Here is a 15,953-nt window from a genome sequence, read left to right on the forward strand (position 1 = left end):
GGCATCAAACAAAGCAGAAGAAAGCGTGTATATTCACCTACAATGTACATATAATATATGCCCGACAACAAACCAACTCCCATCACGAAGATATTCACAAAAGAAATCTCAACGATCAAACAGAGAACCAGCCTCTACAAAATCGAGATCCCACAGCATCGAATCCTCGCACTATCAACCTTCGCACCACGACCCCACCACAAAGAAACCAACTCCTCAACAAAGACCCGGTCCGTTGCACTCCACACATCAAGCCCCATCTCTGCCATATCCGCCACCGTAATCGTGACGGGGTCATCCGCACCACTGTGCCGGTGGCCAGCTCTCGAGCTACGACTTGGAGACCCGCTCACACTCGACCGTTGTCGGAGTAAAGGCGAATTTCCCTCATCGCCGTAGATAGACTGACGAGACATGGAGAGCGAAGCATCGATGTCATCATCTTCGTCGATATACGGCGCATCGTTATATGCATCGTCGTCGAGGTCATTATCATAGCGCGCGATGGCGCCAGCCAACGTAACGAAGATCTGCGACGTCAGACGGCGGAAGTAAGCGACCAGCGCGATTTCAGGCAGCTGCTGGTCTTCATGGAGGAGGTTGCGGGGTGGGATGGAGCTGGAGGTGGAGCTGTAGGGGGCACGGGCGAGACTCTCGACGCTTGCCAGAAGGCGGGAGTCTTGTTCTATCCGCTGTTCTTCTTCTTCTTCTGAGAGGCCGTCGCGGTTCTCGCCAGCGGAGGCCCACCAGATGAAGGAGGTGTAAGCGAGGCGGGTCCAGGAGAGGGGCTCGACAACGGGACTGGAGGAATAGGTTGAGGATGTGTCTGGGCGGTCGTGTTCTGGGGATGTGGGGCGGTCGTTGGAGAATCGGCGGAGTCCGCGGCGGAGCATCGAGTAGCGGCGGGCGTCGCGCTGGGTTGCTTTTAGCTGGATTTGTTGGTTTTGGTTGGGTTTGCCGCCTGTTTTATGGACTAGGGAGATTTTGGGGAAGGCTCGCTCGGTGGTTTGTTGGGAGTATGGTGCGGGGAGGGTGATGAGGACGTCGAAGAGGTCGGGTTTCATGGTTAAGACGGTGTCGGTAGAGCAGGCGATCCAGCTTGGGTCTGTTTCGGAGTTTATGATGCTGCGCGATGGATCGAAGGAGGAGAGGTAGGGAATATCATGGATGCCGACGTTGAAGATGGGGCGGGGGCGTAGTGGTGGTATGCGATAGTCGGGGAGTAGCTGCAGGAGGGAGTTTGGCAATGATGCTAACAGAGAAAGATCGTATACTGGATTTGGATAAGCAGTAGATCAATTGAAATGCGCATAGGGGCGTACCATAGTTGCAAGATGTGTGTACAGGGGCCTCGCCCATGAAGAGAATCCGCTTGCGCAGCAAAGCTGCTCTGTAGAGGGGGAAGATTAAAGGTCCGAAGCACTCTGTGAAATCCGGAAGCGACGAAGCGGGGTGGAAGGGCGTCAAGGCTGGCCTGAATGTTTCCAGTACCATTGCGTCGCTGAAGGCGCGGTTGCGACTCGAGTGATCTGGTCGCTCGCTGGTTCGGAATCGAAGACTAAGAGGCGAGTCGAGGGGGGAGTCAGGCGCCGAGGAATCTGTCCCTCCTATCCTATATGTATCCCAATAATCACACAGGATCTGCATATCCGACATGTTTTCGGCATATTTCCTATCGAGCACCGGTGTCAGTTGAGATCTCATTTATCGCGGGTGCCTGGAGATACGAACAGTGCGAGTTCCTTGAGCTTTGGAGCGTGTCGCCAGCTCTTCCCAAGCCTTCCAGTGCTGAGAGGCACCAGAACTCCGATCGCAAACATTTTCGCATTACGTTCGGCCTCCGTGGCGGGACGATTAAGGAATGCACTGATACCGGCATACTGTTCATGAACGAAGTACCTAGAGAAGCGTCAGCAAAGATCGGGTTCCAAGCTTTCGTAGACCTTGAAAAACATACACCAGATCCTCGGTCACATTGTGCAGCCCAGAGGGAAGTGACTTGTATTCCACAACTCCTTCAACTTCAACTATTCCAAGAGTCAGTATTGCGCATCCGAGTGATCGTAACCTCGGTTAGATGATTGATTGCTCACCCCCAGGCACAGTTTGCTTCCACGAGACCACATATCTATTATCGCAGAACGTTAGTGATAGGTTCTTGTGATTGAGAGCTGCGATGCTTAGGGGAAGGAGTAAGTTACCCAGCCCTGATGTCGAAGCTGATGACGAATAAAGCGGCAATGGCTGGCGGCGACTCCATAGAATGTGAGACGTCAATGCCCAAGGGCCTAGGAGATTCGGATACCATTGTGAAGTAGAATCATGGGATGCGACGCCATTCAAGCAGTGTCGGGGAATCACGGTACGTTGAGGGGTGAGCTTCGTAATGACCTTGGCTAAATGCGGAGCTTTTGCCTGAGGCAGCATTTCGAATCTATAACGACCTCGAACCAACCATTCAATGTCTCCCGCCTCATATTTTCCCTTTAGAGAAGATCTTCTAAAATAGGGAAACGAGCTCAGAGATAAATGGTAATATACCACGGTCAACGCCAAAAAGGAAGAAACATATATCCTTAGTAGTGAGAGTCCTCCTTTGGGAAACTGGCGTAGAGCTCCATTTGATTTCTCACGCTAACGCTAGCCATAACCTCTTCCGGTCAAATAATTAATTACCATGCTCTCGGGCGAAAGGAAATAAAGGGATCTGAAATTATAATCTTCATCTTTAGGCCAATTGGAGATCTGATCTATCTTCTGTTCGGGAGCATTCTCGCTCACTCGGCACGATCGCGGGGCTAGAGATACATATCTCTCATGACAGGTGAGCAGTTATGAACTAACTGCCCGTAGAGATAGGGCTTTCCCGGTATTCCTATAAAAAGCGCCTCTTGAGGTGCATCGTATGATTATCGATCGTATCTTCGCAAGAATTACAAGAGGGTTACCCCAAAGTGTAACGCTTCGGACCAATATCGGCATAATTTCCTATATGAACCTATTGGCTCCAATAAAGGCACTAGGGCTTATTGGCAGGTAAGATTCATCACGAATTCTGCATTTATAATGAGCATCCATATCGTTTGACCTCGACGTTGCAAACAAAGTTGTGCAACCTCCTTGGGATCACAAGTCGCGATCACATGATATGTTTTGGAGACAATTGCAATGGCGCCCTTTCTTTCGAATAGCCCTAAGATGGTCGATGGAACTAGATCAAACGGAACCGGAGGGGATACAGCAATAGGAGGAATGTCGAGTAGCGCTCAGGCTAGCCATTCGGTTCAAATTCAAGATGCTGTCGACACGGAGTTTCTTATTGTTGGGGCAGGGCCTGCGGGTGCTGCCTTGGCTTGTTTTCTTGGTTCTCATGGTTTGTTCCTACATTAAAGCGGATTTTGCTTTTCGTGACTAAAAATGTGAAGGGTTCAAGGGTATCATGATCAGCAGCGCTTCGGGAACAGCGAACACCCCTCGCGCACATATCACCAACATGGCTGCCCTAGGTTAGTCGCGCAGTGGATCTTAATATGTTGCTAACATGTTTAACATACTTTTCTAGAATGTCTACGAGACATTGGTCTATACGAGGAACTTGAAAGATTAGGATCCACGGGGGAAGAACATATGCAACACACCAGATGGTGCCACAGTATGGCAGGTGAGGAGTACGCACGAATTCATTCCTGGGGAAATGACCCCAGAAGGAAGGTTAGTTTCAATGATTTCTCTCATTTGTTGCTTTGATCTTTCCGGGAGAAAAGCCTAGGGGTGTTAAATGAATCAAATTAACAGTGTATAGGGAGAATATAAACTGGCTAGTCCATGTGAACCGTTCGACCTGCCACAGACTGTTCTAGAACCGGTTCTAGTTCGTCATGCGGCTTTGAAAGGCTTCAAGTGTCGTTTTGATACGGAGCTTGTTTCGTTCGTTGACGACGCGAAGACTGGTCTGATCACAACAACTATTCGTGATAACGTCTCAAACCACGAATACCAGATCCGCACACGGTATCTATTTGGGGCAGATGGTGCCCGGAGCCAGGTGGTGAAGCAACTTAATTTGCCTCTCGTAGTCCAGCCTGACCAAGGTATTGCAATTAATGTGCTGGTCAAAACTGATCTCTCCCATTTGGTCAAAAACCGAAAAGGCAATCTCCATTGGGTGATGCAGCCAGATCGTGAACACCCTCATTTTGGCTGGATGGGTATCGTACGCATGGTAAAGCCCTGGAATGAATGGATGTTCATCTTATTCCCAGATCGCGACTATGATCGTTCTCAAAGCAAGCCGTCTAAGGAGGAATACCAAAAAAGAGTCCGAGAGTTCATTGGCGATGACACACCCGCCGAAATTCTAGATGTCTCCACGTGGTATATCAATGAGATTGTTGCGGAGGAGTACTCAAAGGGTAATGTGTGAGTATCACCTCGGTTAATTTGATAGGGGAATCGTTTCTGACGGTATCCTTTTGCTGCCAGCTTCTGCCTTGGTGACGCCGTCCACCGCCATCCACCATTAAACGGGCTGGGCTCAAATACCTGCATCCAGGACGCCTTCAATCTCGCCTGGAAGGTCGCTTATGTCTGCAAAGGTCTTGCGCTACCCTCACTTCTATCCACTTATTCCATGGAGCGACAGCCTGTAGGTCACTCGATTATCACCCGAGCAAATCAGGCGTATCGCGACCACCATCACGTGTGGGAGGCGCTAGGCATGCTGCCTAAGGACCTGTCTGCGCGGAAGGAGATTCTGCAGGAGTTAAAGAGCGCAACTCCGGAAGGATCAAAGCGCCGCCGTGCCTTCTACGCAGCAATCAAGCATACCTCTCATGAGTTCCACGGCCTAGGAATTGAAATGAACCAACATTACGAGGGCCAGGGGATCTACATAGTCGATGAACCGCATCCCTATGTGCCACTCGGACGGGCAGCCGAGGATATAGTACTGTATCATGAACCGAACACGTACCCTGGCTCTCGCTTGCCGCATGTCTGGCTCAATAAGGCAACGCCGGAGGAGCCTATCTCGACAATCGACCTTGCTGGCCATGGCTCTTTTACCCTCTTTACTGGAATCGGAGGTGGTGCATGGAGTAAAGCAGCTGAAAATATTGCGGAGAAGCTCAAAGTTCCAATCCAGGCATACTCCATTGGATTCGGCCAAGACTGGGAGGATGTGTACCTTGAGTGGGAAAGTGTCCGGGGCGTGGAAGAATCAGGGGCTGTGTTGGTGCGACCCGATAGATTCGTTGCATGGAGAGCGTCGGAGGTTTTATATGAGACTAAAGCATGCGAGGCGAAGCTTCTAACAGTCGTGCAAACTATTTTAGGACATGTCGATCCATAGTGACTCGAAATATATATATCCTTTTTCGGTCTATCATTGTTTCTGTTCTACCTGCCGGTCCTTGATTGTTGAAACATGGGGGGATTTTTTTTGGCACCGACTAGTGTTGAAATAGCAGTTGTCTTGCATGATAGACTCTCTCAGTCAGCCATCTCTGGGAAAGATTATAGACCAGGAGCATTGGTGAGAGCTTTGGCCATGTCACTCAACACCAAACACGCATTATTTGTACGTTCTGTGATATTCTCCTTGGATTCATTATCTTACACTTCTACACCTGGGGTGATTTGTAGAATGGTAGTACAGGATGGACAAGGAATTAAAAAAAAAAGTGCCGTACAGCTTGTTTAGTGGCGACAGCTCCAAGGTCCACAACCTTAAAAGTACATACCTACATAGCCTCTACATAACAGATATAACTACTCCGCACTTGAATTTGATGCTTAAATTCTATATTTTAGACTGGATTTCTTGAGTTCAATTTTCCTACTCCATATCTTAATTCTTGATACTTCTCTTACTTGAGCTCTTTATTTAACCACTTCTAAGTTCTAGTTTATTTAACAAAGATTGAGAAATTTATTAGTAAAATTGTAAAAATTAGATCTAAGTATATATCTTTAAGAGATCCATCGATTCTGGAAATGTGGGGAGAACTCCGATGATTTACAAACAGTTCCTCGGTATTATTCCCATCTCGAGAAATTGGTACATGTTTTGCCATAGGACAATCATTATTGAGCACTCCATGGGGAATAGAAGGTGCGAATTGTGATGAATTGCGGCTACCGGATACGAAACTATTTACAGATGTGAGATGTGTCTAGCAAAAGCACATAGGGGGGCAAATGCGAGGTGCCGGATTATTGGGGTATCTTGAATTATGTTCAACGTGGAAACTTGCTAATCACTGTGATATCACCGTGTTATTTTCAAAACATATAAAAAGTACATAGTCATTGTTGCGGTGGCCTCAGCCTACTCCGTACAGTTGATGTCAACCCCTCAGTAGCTAGATAGTTCGGGAGCTCCGTCTCCTTTCCTTGATGAGCACCTCTCGCCCTCCTCACCTTTTGGCCTCTAGGTCCTGTACAGTCTAATATTTATATTTCCCAATTGATGATGAGATGTCCAGAGGACCTGTTGATTATACCAAAATTTCCCATAAATTATCTACTATAGAGTTGACCTTCTGATCCCCCATAATTACGCGTTATCCTCACGGAGTTGCGCCAGTTTCTCCTGGTCAAAGATAGGAGTAGGGCCAGTGAGTTCGTTCTTCAATGTCGAGATAGAAGGCACGAAGAAGTATTCGCCTCCTCTCTGAACAACCCAGCTTTCCAGTGGCATGCGGGCCTCGGTAGGGAATTTGCCATCAGGAAGACCGATAGAGCGAGGTGGGTGATGATCCAGTCTCTGGCCCACAATTGCATCAATTCCAGGACCTTCACCACCAACGAAGTTAGTCTTGCGGTCGGGGAAGTGGTGGTTGCTGGCCCAGCCTGGGAAGTTATATGTTAGCGAGGGAGACTTTTGTCGTACAAGGTGTATGAGTTTAGGTTTCGAGTGCTTACGGGTAGTCAAGAAGTTGAATCCATTTCGGATATCGCTCTGGTAGCAGACAAACAGAAGCCCACGTTCCTTATCTTCAGCTGACTTTCGTTCGGTCATTTCTTCGGCTGAGACTTCTTCGCCGTACGGAATGCCACGGCGGATAATGACAGCATGGTCGTGCTCTAAGTCAGCTCGTGGTCTCATTTTGCGGGTGTGGGCCGCAAAGGGGCACTTCAAGTGCTCTGTAACAGGGTGGTAATCAAAGTTGTTTGACGAAAATAGGCTTTCATCAGAGTCATCATGAGGAGACTCATCCACAGGGGTTCCTGAATATTGTCAGTAAACTAGTGCGCAAATCTTTCGACGCTCTTGATTTGCGACGAACCGTTCTTCCATCTTCCCATCAAGTATGCAGCAAGCTTTTCGGCTGGCCTGGGATGATCTTGAGTAAAAGGGGCGTGCCGGGCATTTTCCTCCATGAATCTATAGACTTGGTCAATATCAAATTGGAAACAATAAAATAATCAGAAGTCACTCACTCGTCAAACTCAGGAACAAGTTGTTGCAGGTCACGGAAAACAAGGAAACTGCCATCTTTCACCCATGCTGGTTGGCCCATAGGGTCACCCTCATGCCCGCAAACAATCAACCTGGACTTCGTCAGTCTGGTTCTCCTTCGCTCGAGTATTGTGAGCACATTTACCCTGATTTAGTGGCTTTGGGCTCCTTTTCTTTGGGCTGATGATCATCCCAACCCTCAATTATAGGCTGACTGATTCCGTCCTTGAATCCGAAGCTAAATATATAAGTTTGGACCGCAGACTCCCGAGAGTTTGGTTAGCACTTACTGCTCCTTTCCTTTCATAGCACCAGGGCGAACTTTTCCTTCTCTGACCAGAGTAAACTCTATAGAAGGGTTTCTGCTGAGGACGTAGGTGTCTGGGTTAAGGGGTTCTCCCTCCTCGGCTAGGAAATGTTGCTTCACCTCGCTGATCTTGGCGTCTAAACCCGACTTCAAGCTCGAGGTCACCATAATTACACCATCAATGAGTCTCTCATTATCACTGGTGGGCTGGTATTCCTTTCGAAGCTCTTGTGGATTGTCCCACCCCTCGCCCACAAGATCCGAATACATTCCCTTTTCGAACAGTCCACCACGGAGCTGTTGCTTCCGGAAGACTGTAGATAGCTGTCTATCCTTTTTGACGAGCATCTGATCATTGGCATTCACAAATGCTCCAAGCTATGAGTAGTTGTTTATCAGTATATGTTCAATGTCAGTGCAAACGGTTGGGATGATGGCTTACTGCTTCAAGGCCGGTCGAGGTAAAGGCAATGTTGACTCCTGGTAAAGCTTGAAGCTTAGCTGATCGCTTTGCTAGTTCGGCTTCCCTCTTTGCCTGCTTAATGGTCTCGCCCATCTCACAGGCATCTTGGGCCGTGGTGATCTTGGGAATAAATGTTCTCAGTCGGTTCTTGAAATCAATTCTGTTTTGAACGCGGAAAAAGAGAAAAGATTGAAATCTTTTAGGGAGACCGGGCCTGATGGAGATGAGTATTTTTGAAAGACCATGCCGATATATGAACATTCGGGAGAACGGGAAACATACCAAACATCTCCCTGGATGTTTGCCTTGATGGCTGTAGTAAGACTCATGATGGAGGGTTGAACTCTTAAAGAGTGAACAATCCAATGTCAGTGAAGGCTACTGTCGAACTACGCAGGCTGATCTGAGGGGATGGGGTAATTATATGAAAAGAGGGGTGGCATGCCGTCTTCCGACCCAGCAACAATTCCATTTTCTAACAAAAAAGCAAAGGAAGGAGGCGGGGCGGAGCAGGTCTGTGATTGAGCCGTCCATAACATTCAGCTACTGGATTAGATCGCCCATTGCGGAGTAGATATGGGCCATATCCGACACCGACTTTAGGACCGAGCGAGCGAGGTCCAATACCAATAATCGATAACAGCCACATTCAGTTGTACGGGCATCTCTGAAGCAAGAGGGAGAGGATATACTCCATATTACGTCTTCACTACTATTGAATTGAGTTTGCGAATTCACTGCCCCACAGTTCATTAATCGAATAGATTCCTAATTCAGAGATGATCATAGGGTCGCGTTTCTTCCGATAGTAGAGATCAACATAGCCCACTTGGAAGTTACATTTGATGGGTGGGTCACCTTCAAGCAAATGAGATGGACGATTTTAGAATATCGCCAATGTATCGAGTTCTTACGGGTTGGTAGGTACAACACACTGGTTGCATTGGTGGAGATCTCGGAATATCCATATCTGGTAATGGGAGATGTACATCAATGTACATCGTACAGATCTCTTGGCCTCGGTCGCCATCTATTATTTACAATACAGCTGCGTCTGGATGATGAGGCCCTTTATTTCTACTCAACATTTTAGTCGATAAAAGGGATGGAACAAGCCGTGGCCGTTGGGTATTCGGATATGGATGTAACATTGTAGGTATGTAGGGCGTGCTCACCCAATAGCCTGCAATTATCACAGGAAGACATGGAGTTGAGGGATGTGGGCCGGACAGTTTTCAGCTTTCCACTTTCCACTTTCCACAAATTATACATCTATATTGTACGGAGTACTCCGTCCCCCATATGTACTTTGTACATAGCTCATTTCTGCGCGGAGCGATATGGCTCACATCTGTAAGAAATTAGTGCATACAAAATAGGGCGGGAGATAATGCCCAGAGGTGGAGACTCAGCTGAACTGTGGACTTCCACCTACGTGATGTCAAGATTTATAAAGTAGATTCGCTCAAGATTAGCCCTTCATAAATCCACGGATGTCTCAGCGGAAGCGGGCCGGGCTCCACCCTAATGCCGCTAGCACGAACTATCTACCCGGCAACATGCACCATCGTATACTGTGGCTCCTCTCTCACTTATGATCGACATGCAGAAATTTTGGGCCAAATCCTCAATTGACAATTGGTCAGTTTTCGATTTCCGAGCCGTAACAACAAGTTTTGAGGCGTCCAATCTTGGATGCTCCATCTGTAATATGCAAGCTAGGAATAACCTCACACAGCTGAGTTGCCTATCCAGGTCGGAGTGGGCTTGCGTCCCGTGTTACTGCAGGAGACGCCGATCATTGACATGTTGCCGAGTATCACCGATCTGGTCCAATTTTGGGAGACTTTTCTTCACTGATTTCAAAAGGAGTGTCCAGTTACGTCGTACTACGCAAGGTGGGCCCAGACAATCATTGACGTCTATATCTTATGCCCATCTTCGGCAATGCAGGGATAGGCCTTGACTGGTGGAAAACAACCTCCACCCGCTTCCCACCTACCCAGATGGCCCCCAAAAGATCGGGCTTGTCATAGTTTGTGGAATATTGGCAAAGTTTATTGCCGGATACTCCGTACTGAAAATCACTTGGATCCTGAATAACAGTAGCGCTCCGCTGCGGGCGGAGTATGTAGAGTGCTGTACTTATATGTACCCCTTTGTCACGTCAAGAGTTTATTTTCACATAGGTGAAGTGAGCTTCTCTTTCTCCTTCTCTTTCACATTCTTTTCCCGCCCGGATAAATTTTGCCCACTATGAAGCTTCAATGGGCCGGGATCCTCCTCGGGGCTTCCGTTGGGGGAGTTAATGGTATGGCCAAATACATGCACGAAGCTATGAGAGGAGAGCGTATTTCTGGCTACGGCAAATCCGACAACCCCTCCTGGCTACCGGAGTTCAAAGATGAATCTCGTCCATATCAAGGCCATCGAATTCCCCGTACAGAATGGACCTTGACATGCAGCAGCTCCGCTCCCGGTTTCCCATGCAAAAATGCGATTGACGGCAAGAGCACTACTGCTTGGCGCAGCGACTCCTCCGACAAGGGACATACTTTCATTGTTGATCTTGGAGCGTGGTATCAAGTGGGTGCCGTCGTTGTCCTTCCTCCAACTGATACGGACACGGAGGGCCTCATTACCCAGCACAAGATCTGGGTCAGCGAAGATCATGAAAAATGGACGGGGCCTGTAGCCTATGGAATGTGGCCCAGTGTAAACAGACAGCGAATGTCTGCGTTTGAACCATCATCTACCAGATACTTGAGAATTACGACCGATGCCGACAAGGAAAATCCCTGGGTCGGTATCGCTGAACTGAACATCTATGGAACTCTGTACACCATCCCTCGTGACCCAGCTCTCGGTGCCTGGGGTCCAACTCTTGATTTCCCTATTGTCCCTGTCTCCGGTGCCCAGGAAGGATCTGGCATGCTTGCTCTTTGGTCGTCGTGGGCCGATGATCAATTCCACTCGACCCCGGGAGGCAAGACTGTCATGACCCGATGGGACCCGTTGACTGGCGACGTCTCTAAGCGCACTGTCAGCGAAACCCACCACGACATGTTCTGCCCCGGCATTTCTTATGACGGTACCGGCATGATGGTTGTAACTGGTGGCAATGATGCTTCAGAGACTAGCCTCTACGATTCTGTCAATGATGAGTGGATCCGTGCAACAGAAATGAAACTTCGTCGTGGATACCAGGCGTCTACAACTCTCTCCGATGGACGTGTCTTTGTCATTGGAGGTTCATGGGCTGGAGCTTCGAATGTCGACAAGGATGCCGAAGTTTACGACCCTGCTACCCGAAACTGGACTATGCTTCCTGAAGCCAAAGTCAGCGCTATGTTGACCGAGGATATGGAAGGTCCTTGGAGAGCAGATAACCACGGATGGCTCTTTGGCTGGAAGGATCTGAGTGTCTTCCAAGCCGGGCCTAGCAAACAGATGAATTGGTATTCCGCTCGTGACAATGGAAGTGTTAAGGCGGCAGGATATCGCATGCAGGACGAGGATTCCATGTCCGGCAATGCAATTATGTTCGATGCCGTGAAGGGAAAGATCCTTACTCTCGGTGGCTCTCCTGACTATGATAAATCGTGGGCCACCGACGCCGCCCATGTTATCACAATTGGCGAGCCTGGTACACCGCCCAAGGTTGAACCTGCCGGAAGAGGAGGCGCTATGCTCTATGACCGTGTGTTCCACACTACGGTCGTTCTTCCCGATGGAAAAGTCGCCATATTTGGCGGCCAGAAGTTTGGTGTTGCCTTCAATGAGGAAAACGTCCACTTCATTCCTGAAATCTATGACCCTGAAACCAATACTTTCAATAAGTTGCAACAGAACAATGTTGTGAGAGTGTATCATACCGTCTCAATCCTCCTCCCAGATGCTCGGGTTTTGAATGCAGGCGGTGGACTCTGCGGCAACTGCACGGCCAACCACTATGACGGCCAAATCTTTACTCCTCCCTACCTCCTTACTGCCTCAGGCCAGCGCCGCCCCCGTCCTGAGATCTTGTCAGGCTTGCCAGATAGGACCTTGGTTGGTAGCACCCTGAGATTCAAAACCTCCGGGCCTATCTCAACAGCTTCCCTGATCCGTCTGGGCACCAACACCCATACTGTCAACACTGATCAACGCCGCATCCCACTTGATGTTACTGCTACAACATTCTTCGGAAACACCTGGAAAACTACTCTGCCAAAAGATTCGGGTATTCTCATCCCTGGATACTGGATGCTGTTCGTTATGGATCGAGACGGAGTGCCTAGTATCGCGAAGATCATGATGATTGGCGTGGACAACAGGAAGACCATCCAGGCTGCACAGGATCCGCTAGGCATGATTGAGGAAGAGAACGGTGAGCCTGAATCATTACACACTTTTGGAAATCTTGAAAACTGACATTAATTTTACAGATGTTGGTTCATCGTTTATGAGGATCGAATTGCTGAAAAGAAAGTGGTTCTGAGGCAAGATGGCACTTTTGAAGAGCCCAAATTCTGATACAGTGTCATGTTGGGTTTTTTGATATAAATATAGTATTTAGTGCATAGTTACCTCTAATGAGCAGAGACTTGCAAGTTAGCTCAAAATATCCAGTCATAATATAGAGATAGCCGCTGGGGTATCTTTCTCTGTGTCGAACTGAGCGTTGATTTGAACCGCCTCAGCATGAGCAAAAGCAGTTCTAGGGTCTCACCTAGTACTATGTAGACAGGTACTCCAAGACCTTTTTAGCCTCTGTATCACATTCCTGCACGAGCCAACGAGGAGACTCCGGGATGAAGTAAAGTGTCACCGAGTATATAACACCAACAGCTATCAAAACGATGAGAACAAACCGCTGCTGCACTTTAGTATCATCCCTATTTAAGTCTTAGCAAGCATTATAGCTGCCGCACTACTCGATACCTTCGCACTTGGGATTAATCCTGCAGCACAGATGCTCGAGAGAAAGCGGGTCTTAGACCACCCTTCCTGAAATAGGCTGGACTGAGCCCTAATATATGGTGGAGCTACTAGTGGCTGGTATATATGCTAAGTATAGCGTGGGATAAGATGATCCTTGAACTTGATATACATACTCTGTACAGACACGAAGTATACATTATAGCTTAATTCTACGACGATCACCAAAGTTAGGTGCTTCTCATAATTGCGAAGCCTATATCCAACGTACTCCGTAATTGACCGGTCTTTGAAGGCAGGAATGATTGTTCCGAGATCGGCGTGTAGATCTACCAAGAGAGGGGCAGGGCGGCAAAAGGAAATCGTTTTCCTGCAAATGGAAATCAAGTACTCTGTCCTTGTATACGATATAATTTGTGCACTAATGGCACTAAACACATCCAGGTTTGATTGCTTTGATCTTAAAAAAGAGGTAAATGGGGCGATCACTGTCCGCTAGAACTTGACGGTCCTGATATTGGCGTTTTACCCAGGCCGGGGTTTCGGAAAGTGGTTCGCTCTCTATTACATAGCCGGCTTTTTATCCACTTAACGTTTTTGGCACAATAGCAGTCGTTTCTAGAGAATGGGGCAGATTATAGTCTGTACAGATGGACCAATTCGAGGACGGATAAGGCTGAATGGTCATAAGTGTAGGGAGCCAATGCTGATCCACAAATTCAAAGGATTTTCGACCATAAAATCCTACCTGGCCACACTAAATCGAAACAAAGGTTTTTTTGTTTCGGTTCCTGTTCTCCATATATCCATATTCATCCTGTCGTCTAGCCGATCATCCGCAAAATAAATGTGCCAGAAGCCCCTATCTTCCCTCTGCTTGAAGGCAAGGTTGCCATCATTACAGGCGCCGCCCAGGGCATGGGGAAGGCCACCGCTTCTGTCTTTCTCCGGGCGGGAGCTAAGGTAGTCATTGCCGATGTGAAGGCAGAGCATGGAGCTCAGGTTGCAGAGGAATTTTCTGCTTTGGGAGAAGTTTGTTTCCTGAAAACTGACATCTCCAAGTCAGAGGATGTACAAAGCCTCATTAAGCAGACAGTCAGTGTCTTCGGAAGATTGGATGGAGCAATCAACAATGCGGCCATGTCTCCCGATCAGAATCTTCTGATTGACTTTTAGAGTCATATTGGCGCAGATTGATGGATATCAGTTTGACTGATACCGCGCTGTGCTGTAAATACCAGATGCAGCAAATGGCAAAGCAGGGTTCGAATGGCTCTATTGTCAATATTGCCTCAATCAACGCATATTCACCGCAGCCGAATATGCCATCATACACGGCGAAGCTCTGTGTTAGGTAGTCAACCTTTTATCTAAATACTCTACAGATGCTGTGAGCGAATATAATGCCTCAGGTAGTTTTTGTCGCCTGAGGCATGCCGAGACTCGAGGAAGATGGTAAATAAAAGATAAGCCCAGTCTTGTGCTACTGATTCTTTATTTTTGATCTGTCTGATTTCGGGTTGTTTTTGTTTTCTTCTTAAGTTGAGACTTCACCCGTAGCTGTAGATCTAGTTAAACTTCAAATGTTGTTAAGCTTGTAATTGGTCAAACTCAAATCCACCCCCTTTGCAAAAAGCAAAGCAAACATTCCGACGTCTCATTGTCCATTGATCTTTCTATACTTTTCTATATTTTTATTTTCGAGACGCTGGGACATTAAAAGTCTAGACCAGGCTTCCAACTCTCAGGGGTACTGCAAAAATGCCCAGTCCTCCATCCCACCCATACTACCCCCTCGATGCCAATATTGTGGGTTTTGAGCCCAACCAGACTTCAGTCTTGGAGCTTCTCGTCTCTGCTGGTGGGGCATGTACCGTTCTTCTTAGCGTGACTTTCGCGTTGGCCAGCTATGTGAAACCGACATTGCGCATGGCGGATCGAATCGCCATCCTGTGGTTTGTGCTCTGTAAGACGCTAATTGAGAATAGTCAAAGGTTTCGGTGCTGACAATGGGGATATAGCTGGAACCTTACATTGCTTCTTCGAGGGGTATTTTATGGTCCACCATGACCACATGGCTTCTGCCCAAGATCTTTTTGGGCAACTATGGAAGGAGTATGCTCTGTCAGATTCCCGGTATATGACCTCGGATACGTTGGTGTTATGTATGGAGACAATAACCGTGGTGAGTCCCACAGCTATATACAAGGCCAATACGAGGATTCACCGCTGATTCCTATCCACAAAGCTCTTGTGGGGACCATTGTGCTTTGTTGTGGCATACTTGACCGCAATCAGGCATTCCCTGCGCCACCCCATTCAGCTAATTGTGTGCATAAGCCATTTGTACGGCGACACGCTGTATTATGCCACCAGTTTGTTTGACGAGTATATCCACGAACGACCATATTCCCGACCGGAGCCGTATTATTTTTGGCTATATTATTTCTTGATGAACTTCATCTGGATTGTTGTCCCGGCCTGTATGTCATGAACTTTCCAGGCTGCCCGTTATAAGCTAACTTTTTGTAATAGACTATCTCTACCGCAGCATCTCCACCATTTCAACTGCGCTCAAACAGGCGGAAAAGAATAAGACTAAATAAAACCTCTTTCGTCATCGCTGTTAGTGGCGGGTTGAGGCGTAGTGGAGCATTGGGCTAGAACTGTGTTGGCACGAAATAATATTAGGGGAATTTGGTGTTGGGAGTAACAAGATGCGAGGAGTAGAAGAGGGAAATGGACTAATGTATAGTACCCAAGATCATATGATAGCCCTACACGACGATTAGTTGAAGCTA

General features: G+C 47.8%; 6 protein-coding genes across 6 annotated transcripts; 4 read left to right on the top strand and 2 right to left on the bottom strand.

Annotated features, from left to right (window-relative positions):
• Window positions 1-134: 134 nt before the first annotated feature.
• On the bottom strand, window positions 135-2,308 carry N7479_000157 (uncharacterized protein; the record flags this gene model as incomplete). Its single annotated transcript, XM_057247855.1, has 6 exons — window positions 135-1,273; window positions 1,323-1,672; window positions 1,732-1,899; window positions 1,958-2,027; window positions 2,094-2,128; window positions 2,202-2,308. The coding sequence occupies 6 exons, from the start codon at window positions 2,306-2,308 to the stop codon at window positions 135-137; spliced, it is 1,869 nt and encodes a 622-aa protein (XP_057112287.1).
• Window positions 2,309-3,168: 860 nt separating this feature from the next.
• Window positions 3,169-5,350, top strand: N7479_000158 (uncharacterized protein; the record flags this gene model as incomplete). The annotated part of the gene is made up of 5 exons (XM_057247856.1): window positions 3,169-3,373; window positions 3,426-3,506; window positions 3,563-3,711; window positions 3,803-4,419; window positions 4,483-5,350. The coding sequence occupies 5 exons, from the start codon at window positions 3,169-3,171 to the stop codon at window positions 5,348-5,350; spliced, it is 1,920 nt and encodes a 639-aa protein (XP_057112288.1).
• Window positions 5,351-6,556: 1,206 nt separating this feature from the next.
• N7479_000159 (Dyp-type peroxidase) lies at window positions 6,557-8,561 on the bottom strand (the record flags this gene model as incomplete). The annotated part of the gene is made up of 8 exons (XM_057247857.1): window positions 6,557-6,852; window positions 6,925-7,230; window positions 7,290-7,387; window positions 7,444-7,554; window positions 7,608-7,700; window positions 7,753-8,147; window positions 8,212-8,446; window positions 8,515-8,561. 8 exons carry the CDS (start codon window positions 8,559-8,561, stop codon window positions 6,557-6,559), a joined length of 1,581 nt encoding a protein of 526 aa, XP_057112289.1.
• Window positions 8,562-10,488: 1,927 nt separating this feature from the next.
• N7479_000160 (putative galactose oxidase) lies at window positions 10,489-12,645 on the top strand (the record flags this gene model as incomplete). The annotated part of the gene is made up of 1 exon (XM_057247858.1): window positions 10,489-12,645. The coding sequence occupies one exon, from the start codon at window positions 10,489-10,491 to the stop codon at window positions 12,643-12,645; it is 2,157 nt and encodes a 718-aa protein (XP_057112290.1).
• A 1,187-nt stretch (window positions 12,646-13,832) lies between these two features.
• N7479_000161 (SDR family NAD(P)-dependent oxidoreductase) lies at window positions 13,833-14,328 on the top strand (the record flags this gene model as incomplete). Its single annotated transcript, XM_057247859.1, has 2 exons — window positions 13,833-13,844; window positions 13,981-14,328. 2 exons carry the CDS (start codon window positions 13,833-13,835, stop codon window positions 14,326-14,328), a joined length of 360 nt encoding a protein of 119 aa, XP_057112291.1.
• Window positions 14,329-14,913: 585 nt separating this feature from the next.
• N7479_000162 (EXPERA domain-containing protein) lies at window positions 14,914-15,758 on the top strand (the record flags this gene model as incomplete). Its single annotated transcript, XM_057247860.1, has 4 exons — window positions 14,914-15,118; window positions 15,174-15,337; window positions 15,401-15,635; window positions 15,688-15,758. The coding sequence occupies 4 exons, from the start codon at window positions 14,914-14,916 to the stop codon at window positions 15,756-15,758; spliced, it is 675 nt and encodes a 224-aa protein (XP_057112292.1).
• Between the last annotated feature and the right edge of the window lie 195 nt (window positions 15,759-15,953).

This window comes from Penicillium vulpinum, assembly GCF_028829585.1.
Source record: "Penicillium vulpinum strain IBT 29486 chromosome Unknown utg000001l_segment0_segment0, whole genome shotgun sequence".
In the NCBI taxonomy this organism is placed as follows: domain Eukaryota; kingdom Fungi; phylum Ascomycota; class Eurotiomycetes; order Eurotiales; family Aspergillaceae; genus Penicillium; species Penicillium vulpinum.